This window comes from Aplysia californica, unplaced genomic scaffold (genome assembly GCF_000002075.1).
Source record: "Aplysia californica isolate F4 #8 unplaced genomic scaffold, AplCal3.0 scaffold00411, whole genome shotgun sequence".
NCBI classification, from domain to species: domain Eukaryota; kingdom Metazoa; phylum Mollusca; class Gastropoda; order Aplysiida; family Aplysiidae; genus Aplysia; species Aplysia californica.
In genome coordinates, this window is record NW_004797681.1 from 76,427 (window position 1) to 85,885 (window position 9,459).

The following is a 9,459-nucleotide window of genomic DNA, read 5'->3' on the forward strand; positions in this document are numbered from 1 at the left end:
CCCGTGTGCAAGTTGCGCACGTTAAAGATTCCTTGATGGTCTAAAATCGATAAGAGTAGGCTTCGGCCGCCACCCGGACAAAATTCAAAATTTCCTACCAACTGAAAATATTAGGTGTGTCCCACGCGCTCATATGACCTTATGCAGTTGCGAGCGCCATAAAACACTTTACAAAAACAAAAAAATCCCTGAAGCTTAATTCCAATAGACACTTCTTTGCGACATAATCATAGGCGCTTGTTGGTAGAAGACAATCTACGCAATAATATGAAAGCATCTGGTTATCTTTTCCCTTACTGGTATTATTCCTGCATGTCTAAATGGTTTGGGGGGGGGGGGTTAATCTCTAAGGGTAGGTAATTAGTTTTTCTTCATCTAATCCACCAAGTTCGAGGGGGCTGAGAGGGGGAAAAATTCAGAGTTTGAGAATGTGAATGTTTTGTAAAAATAGAGATATCCGCAAGATCAGGTCACAGTTACTTACATTGTGGGGTCGACAGTATTGACGGTTGAGAGGGGACAACTACGCAACCAAACCACTTGCTTCAAACAAACGAGTAACCTTCAACGAATTTTATGTCTAAAAGACTGGGATTTATGAAATGCAGGAATGCGCTTTTACTCTTGGACCTGCTCCATAACTCAATTCTCGGGCTTGGCGGTGAAGTACAGAGCAGTCACAAATACTACACAAAACCTGGACTTAACATTAAATGTGCTCAATCGAAAATTGTTTTGGAGCCGTTGGTTCCGTACAGAGAACGGACACTTTCTTTGTATAGACAGTGTTAGTTAGATTTTGGACATAATCATCCGTCAGTGAGGACCACAAACGTACTAGTTTGGGGGGTCTGATTGGAATTAACAAAACCCCACTTGTGAGAATCAACGGATGACCTCGTTTAGACGACTACATCACGCAACTGCTGGAACGTCAAGCCTTGCCCTTGTTTCATCATGGTGTTATTCAAGAGGATATCTTTATGCATGGCAACGCACCTTCCCACGGGGCCAACACCACTAGACAGTACTTGGAAAACCAAACCATACTAACGACGGAGAGGTCACCAGTAAAAAGCCCCAATATGAATGCAACAGATATATTGAGCCTTATGAAACAGAAGCAGAAGAAACAGGACTTTCCCCTAAGTCGAACACCTTGTTTGTAACTCTATAATAAGACATTTGGGATTAAGTGAGAGATAATATGTCCAACATTTGATACAGTTCATGCCCAAAGGGTTAATTCCCTACACGGTACTACACACAACCGATGAACACGTGCAAGTTTAAGTCAAAGTTTTGTGTAGTATTAATGACTGATCTGTTTTTCAATATGTATAAACTATCTTAATGACGTTTATTGCCGTGACAAAATTATACATTCACTTGAAATGCGAAACATACCCATTCCACCAATGTTGATATACCTCAATTAACCCGCGAGCACTCTATTAAGTTCCTTTGATCCCCGCCAAATTCTGATTATAAAGGTTAATTTTGAATAACTATATCGCGGAGATTATTTATACTATATTCACCCAATCATCCTGTTGAAGCCTTGTACTATCCATTCACGAAGCATACCAATTTAATGCTAAATGAATACTGCATCATCTGACACATTGACCCCTTCACTGTCTGACCTGAGGCTCCCCTTGGGCTGGCTGGATGGACTAAAGGTAGAAGCGAATTCCGTAAAGTCATATGATTCTAAGTGACTTGATGTCCTTCTGTGTCTGTGGGAAAGGAGCGATATACCCCTAGCCCTGAACAAATAAATCATACACATCCTGCTCCAACACCTCATCCCAATCCCCTACCTTATCCTCTACCCTCCTTACCCAACCCTCATTTCAACCCCTGTCATCATCATCATCCAGTGCCAGATCTGTGACAGACATCGGCGATCATGGTTCTCCATTCATTCCTTTGCGCGGATGCTCTAAAAAAAGTTACGTTTCCCTGATCTTTTCCTGTTACTCATTTGTTTAGGTTCCCTAAGTAGGTTGTTCTGGGCCTACCCCTGCCTCGCTTGCCCTCAATTTTGTCAGTGAGAGCTAGATGTGCAAGACCCTTATGTCTATTTATGTGTCCCAAAAACTGCATTTGTCGTTTCCTGATTGTTTTTAACATTGAGCGTCCTACGTGGGCTTCATCAAGCACTACCTCATTTGATTTCTTTTCCTTCCACGATACTCTTAGCAGTCTCCTAAGAAACCACATTTCTGCTGTTTTTATTTTATTTTCAATGTCTTTAGTGATTATCCAGGATTCACAGCCATATAGAAGGGTTGACCAAACATAGCATTTCAGAACTTTCATTTTGGTGTTCATTGATTTCTCCGACAATACACTCTCATTCAAAGGTCTCGGGTTCGAATCCGAGTAGCGCTCGAAAAATTGTCTTCTCTAAAATTGTCTCCTTTCACCTCATTTCCTGCTCTCTAGCAATGTTCTGTCGTCTGCTTTGGTCTCCTCTTTCTGCCCCCACCCCCTCACCTCCTTTGCCCCTTCCTCTGGGCTCCTGATTCTTTCTGCAGCCTTTCTACTGCTACTCCTTCGCTTCTTCTTACACTGCTGTTTTTCAGCCACACGCCTGATCTTCTGGTAGGAAAGATCTACACCTAGCCTTCTCGGACAAGGGCGAAAAATCTCGGAGAGCCCGTGTGCAAGTTGCGCACGTTAAAGATCCCTTGATGGTCTAAAATCGATAAGAGTAGGCTTCGGCCGCCACCCGGACAAAATTCAAAATTTCCTACCAACTGAAAATATTAGGTGTGTCCCACGCGCTCATATGACCTTATGCAGTTGCGAGCGCCATAAAACACTTTACAAAAACAAAAAAATCCCTGAAGCTTAATTCCAATAGACACTTCTTTGCGACATAATCATAGGCGCTTGTTGGTAGAAGACAATCTACGCAATAATATGAAAGCATCTGGTTATCTTTTCCCTTACTGGTATTATTCCTGCATGTCTAAATGGTTTGGGGGGGGGGGGTTAATCTCTAAGGGTAGGTAATTAGTTTTTCTTCATCTAATCCACCAAGTTCGAGGGGGCTGAGAGGGGGAAAAATTCAGAGTTTGAGAATGTGAATGGGGGGGGGGGGGCAAAGTTTTGTAAAAATAGAGATATCCGCAAGATCAGGTCACAGTTACTTACATTGTGGGGTCGACAGTATTGACGGTTGAGAGGGGACAACTACGCAACCAAACCACTTGCTTCAAACAAACGAGTAACCTTCAACGAATTTTATGTCTAAAAGACTGGGATTTATGAAATGCAGGAATGCGCTTTTACTCTTGGACCTGCTCCATAACTCAATTCTCGGGCTTGGCGGTGAAGTACAGAGCAGTCACAAATACTACACAAAACCTGGACTTAACATTAAATGTGCTCAATCGAAAATTGTTTTGGAGCCGTTGGTTCCGTACAGAGAACGGACACTTTCTTTGTATAGACAGTGTTAGTTAGATTTTGGACATAATCATCCGTCAGTGAGGACCACAAACGTACTAGTTTGGGGGGTCTGATTGGAATTAACAAAACCCCACTTGTGAGAATCAACGGATGACCTCGTTTAGACGACTACATCACGCAACTGCTGGAACGTCAAGCCTTGCCCTTGTTTCATCATGGTGTTATTCAAGAGGATATCTTTATGCATGGCAACGCACCTTCCCACGGGGCCAACACCACTAGACAGTACTTGGAAAACCAAACCATACTAACGACGGAGAGGTCACCAGTAAAAAGCCCCAATATGAATGCAACAGATATATTGAGCCTTATGAAACAGAAGCAGAAGAAACAGGACTTTCCCCTAAGTCGAACACCTTGTTTGTAACTCTATAATAAGACATTTGGGATTAAGTGAGAGATAATATGTCCAACATTTGATACAGTTCATGCCCAAAGGGTTAATTCCCTACACGGTACTACACACAACCGATGAACACGTGCAAGTTTAAGTCAAAGTTTTGTGTAGTATTAATGACTGATCTGTTTTTCAATATGTATAAACTATCTTAATGACGTTTATTGCCGTGACAAAATTATACATTCACTTGAAATGCGAAACATACCCATTCCACCAATGTTGATATACCTCAATTAACCCGCGAGCACTCTATTAAGTTCCTTTGATCCCCGCCAAATTCTGATTATAAAGGTTAATTTTGAATAACTATATCGCGGAGCGATTTTTATCATTGATGAAATATATATTTAATTATTAGATATATTAATATATACAAATATTGTTTATTTATTATTCTTTGATTTTAGGACGAGCTGGGGAGAATGAGACGGAAATCTGTCATCGGTTAAAACCACACAGCATTTCGAATAGCTCTGAATAGCGGAAAAAAAAACGGGAATATTGAATAGTAGAAATGAAAGGACACAGCTGTATCACATACCAGCAAGTTACTAATAGTTCACTTTTATCTTATCTTATCAGATCTGATCAATTGCTTAGCTTGTGAAATGTTACCTTATCTTATGTTATCTTGACTTATCTTATCTTGTCTTATCTTGTCTTATCTTGTCTTATCTTGTCTTATTTTATCTTGTCTGATCTTGTCTTGTCTTATCTTGTCTCATCTTTCTTATCTTGTCTTATCTTGTCTTATCTTGTCTTATCTTGTCTTATCTTATCTTATTGTGATGTCTTGGACGCAATTCGCCTTCCATGACGTCACAGCCCTGCTTGCGGAAAATTTGATCCTTAACTTGCCCTTTTGTAATCAAATAGTTTTTAAAATGTCCGAAGTAGAGTAACGAAACTAGTAAATGATCATTCATATCTCTGAGCATAGCGTGCGTGTGTATGTGTTCTTAAATTTGAAGTACAATGTTATTAGTTATCCCTGCTCTCCATGGGCAGGTAGGTAAGGGACTTCAGAGAGGACATCTACGCATCATTTTATGTTGAATATCAGAGATTTATCCACACACACACAACCCAGGTGAATACAATACACAAGACATCAGTTATTGATATGACCCGCCCAAAACTTCATTCAAGTGTACAAATACAAAAATATGTTTAATCCGAGTAGTGACATCATAACAGTAACGCAAGCTTAAATAGCGCGTCTTAAGAGGGGGGGGGGGGGCTCAGTCTGTGCCGTGGTCTGGAGCAGAGAGGATGTCTGGACTAGACTTATGTAACATAATGCGTCAATGCTGCGCAGTTGCAACAGTAGTGAGCACTTGATTTCTTCGCGACTGACTCATTTAGCCATATCTATACCGACATTCATGATCAGCTTCTCAGACTGGTGACCTATTTTTTGGCCGAGGGGCGAATTCAAGATCCCCGTTTTCTTACCATCCACTTTCTTATTATGATATGTAATTTTTCTTATCTTATCTTATCTCATTCTGAGATTTTACCTTCCAGCCGTCCCAGCAGCTCGTCGAGCGCCCCCTCCGGCCCCTTGCAGTCCTCGTGGCCATCTCCGATCATAGCCAAAGAGATACAGCCACTGGATTTGCAGCTGAATATACAGTCACTGAGGATTGCATCTGTGGATGGAATGGGTTGGGCGGGGGGGTGGGGTAGTGGGGAAGGGAAGGAAGCAGCCGGAGAATATCTTGTTAGTTTTAGTCATGTTTTTTTGGTCCTTGTCTGGCTCGGTTTGTGGATGTGTGTGTACGTGTGCGTATGTGTGTGTGTGTGTGTGTGTGTGTGTGTGTGTGTGCATAAGTGCGTGCGCGCGCGCGTGTGTGTGTTAGTGTTTGTGTGTGTGTGTGTTTGGCGATAAAGCACGTTTGTAATTCTGTATCTGTGTCTGCCCCCCCCCCTCGCATACACACATACACGCCTGTGCCTCCATCCACCCCGAAAAAATCCCCTGTACCTGCGTTCTCACTTTGTCCCTTCCCTCAGCACACCAAACTGTGGGCTGGCCCCCCAACAACCTCATCACAACCAACTACGCCCCCCTTTTCTTCTTCAACACACCCTCCCTCGACCAAATCCCAACCATAAGTCTCCTGCCCAAGCCCTTCAACACAAATCGTATTATATGTTCTCCAACTACCACCCCCCCCGGCGCCCAATACACCTACTAGTGTTTCTCCTCTCCAATCCCCCACCCCACCCATACATGCCCTCCTCCCACCCTCCCCTACCCTCGTCCCTAAATCCCACCCACATGCCGTCCTCCCCCCTCTCCCTCCCTCATCCCACCGCCCGCAAATCCCACCGACTCATGCCCTCTTCCTCTCCTCTCATCTCACCGCCCCCCAAATCCCACCCACCTGTATTCTCATCCTCTGCCTTCCCTGTAGAGAAGACGGGACAGTCCACCTCCCCGTCGTTGAACCAGTGCCTCAGCGCACACCGTCCACTAGTGCAGATCTGATGGGGACATTGCCCTGAACACAAAGAACAATTGAGAGGAGAACCCATCATCCGTAAATATCACACAGCATTCAACAACGTTTCGAAGAGCTCTGAAAATGGTGAAATGATAACGGTTTAACGACCCTATCAACACTTTTAGGTCATTTGAAATGCGGGACCTCAGATTTTTAGTTTAGTATGGTGTTTTACGGCGCTCGCAACTGCACAAGGTCATATGACCACGCGAAACAAGTTTTTTTTTTCTCAACAGTTTATATCTTGGTCTGGTACTGGTTAATATTTCTATTTAAAACTTTTAAAACGCTAAAAATCGAGTGTAAATAGATTTCAGATTTAAATTTAAAATTAAAACAACTTTCTAAATGATATTTAAAAATTCATAACTTTCCTTAGAAGCCAATGGCAATGATATCCAAACTTCTGTTGGGATCAACGACGGAAAAAATGTCTTGCAATATTTTATATTTATTTAAAGTATTTCCTTCGGATTTCTCCGAAATCTAGACATTCGGTTAAAATATGTCTAATGGTAAAATCTGTGTCGCATCCAACGCAGAGCGGCTTCTCTTCAATGATAGTAAATAACAAGATTGGCCACTCAGCCAAAAAAGTGTCCGCAGGAAGTATGCTCTTTGCTTCAGATGGCGCTGCAGTCTGTTGTGAAGCTCTCTTTCGTTTTTCCAGAAGAAGAATAGGAATAGCACCTCCTTGCGTGCGCAGATCGACTGCTGTTCATCAGCAGTTCGGGTACGTTCAGTGCGGAGTTTTAGTTGTTTTTTTTTTTTTAATGACCTCTCGCCTTTCATTCTAAAGTCAAATTACACGAAGAAAACCATCACCCTTTCCTCCGGAAGAGGTTTTTTGTCAGGGTAACCATTTTTTTAAAAGCGTTCTTCCGAAATTTATCCCAAAACTTGCTAGTTTCACTTTGATTTTTAAAAACTCAAGTAGGGTAACTCTGTTCGCAAAAAGTGCGCTTTTGTGAAGAGGGCGCCACCAAATTTTGAGGACACTTTTTTAATTGGCTCAAAGAGAGAAGTGGCCCATCTTGTTATGTACTATCTTTGTTCTCTTCAGGGATCGTGTGTCCGATGCGTAATCGAGTAAAAATGTCTTCGTCTCTTCAGGAGAGGTCTGAAGGATTTCGCGGTCCCAGTTTGGGTTTAATATTGTGGAGTTTGTTACCCGTCTGTTTTATCTGGTGGCTCTCCCACAGACTTGAGGCTGGAGGTATACTGTTTTACTTTATTTGTAAAGTCAGTCTGTGGGAGAGTGTTCGTCGTTGATCCAAAACAGAAGGGATAAGGATTTCTTTGCCAGGTCATCTACCTGTTCGTTTTCTCGGATGCCCACATGGCTAGGTATCAATGCGAACAAGATATTTTCCCCTGTTTCAGTTAAGGTGTGTATTTTCTGTTGTAGCCTAACTATTTAGGGGTGTAGGAGTGTGTAGTTTGTGAGTGAGGTAATGCAAGACAGAGAGTCAGAAAGGATAAGGAAAGATTTGTTAGGAGAATTTTCTACGGAACCCAGTGCCATGTCAATGGCGGTGGCCTCCGCAGAGAAAATGGAGGCTTCAGGATGGAGTCTCCTCTGGTGTGTACTGTTTGAAGATAGGGCTGCGGTGCCCACATTATTGTCTTTTCAGGAGCTATCTGTGAAGATAAGCTCCGAACCAGGGTATTTTTTCTGTAAGTTGTCTGTATTCTGCTTTAAATGTTTTGGTGTTTGTGCTTGCTTTGTCGTGTGTGGTCAGCTGTAAGTCTACTTTTGCCTTCGTGAGGTGCCACGGAGGGAGGTCGGGGAAAAGAAATTGTTGGATGTCTTGTTTGGAAAAGTGTATGTTTTTGAGGTCAGAGTTTAACTTTCATCTTCCAAAAAAAAAAACTGAGCCAAGTAGAAAGTTCGTGTAAAGTGCCTTGCTTTCCGAAGGACACAACCTCGGACCGAGCTGAGGCTCGAACTCGATTAGTTGTGAATAGCGAAAAATATATTGAATGTTGAATGGTAGAACCGGATGTGCACAGCTCCCCCACATACCAGCAAACGTTATTAATACAATCATCTTGTTAAGAGTTCACTCTTCTCATTCACTTGTAGACTGAGGTCAGAGATCATGGGTCCACAGTCGTCATGCTCAGGTCAAAGGTCATGTTTAGACAGTCGACATGCTAAGGTCACCACACTACCACCACCACATCATCCCAACCCCACCATCATTATAACCACCGCAATTACCATCACAACCACCACATCCCCACCACACCACCACCACCATCAACACCACATCACCACCATCACCACCATCACCACAGCATCCCCACCACACAACCACAACCATCATCATCATCACTACCACCACTCTCCCACCACACCACCACCACAACTTCCACCACCACCCTCACCCCAATCACTACCATCATCACCCTCACCACCACCATGACCACCATCGCCACCAACACCACCACCATCACTGCACCACCATCACCCCCCCCCCACACACACACACACACACACACCACCACCACCACCAGTTGTAGCTTCAGTTCCACACTCTACTGCCGCCAGTAATGTCCCCAGCGTACCCCCAGACAGAGGATAAAATGGTTTGGCCACCTGTTACACATTGTCATGTCACCTGACCAGCCAGCCTCGAGAGCCTACAACACGAAGTACTCAAGCTATAAAGGAAGAGGAAGGCCACGCAAAAGGTGGATCGAGGGTGTCAAGGAAACCATAAGAAAACAGACCATCACAACTGAAAGAGCTGGCCTACCACAGAAAACTGCATCTCCCCTCGACGCTTAACGACAACAGAGGATGAAAAAAAAAAGTAAAAGTAAAAGTAAGTTAAGTACCTCCACAGTTCTGCTCGTCCGTCCCATCCCTGCAGTCTCTGTACAGGTCGCACGTATCTGCCTGGCTGTAGCAACCCCATGAGGCGCACGACTTTTCCATAAATTGGCATTCTATGTAGTCTGGGGGTATAAAGTGGGTGGGGGGGAGAAGAAGAAGAAGAAGAAGAAGAAGAAGAAGAAGAAGAAGAAGAAGAAGAAGAAGAAGAAGAAGAAGAAGAAGAA

The 9,459-nt window shown here is 43.3% G+C and overlaps 1 protein-coding gene across 1 annotated transcript in view; it reads right to left on the reverse strand.

Moving 5' to 3' along the window:
• LOC101860430 (G-protein coupled receptor GRL101) overlaps nucleotides 1-9,337 on the reverse strand; it is a gene marked incomplete in the record, with an annotated part of 26,546 nt that extends 17,209 nt beyond the window's left edge. Inside the window, 3 exon segments of the mRNA XM_013085830.2 lie at nucleotides 5,404-5,535; nucleotides 6,274-6,390; nucleotides 9,238-9,337. Of these exon segments, the coding sequence (XP_012941284.2) occupies nucleotides 5,404-5,535; nucleotides 6,274-6,390; nucleotides 9,238-9,337 (349 nt within the window).
• Nucleotides 9,338-9,459: the final 122 nt, after the last annotated feature.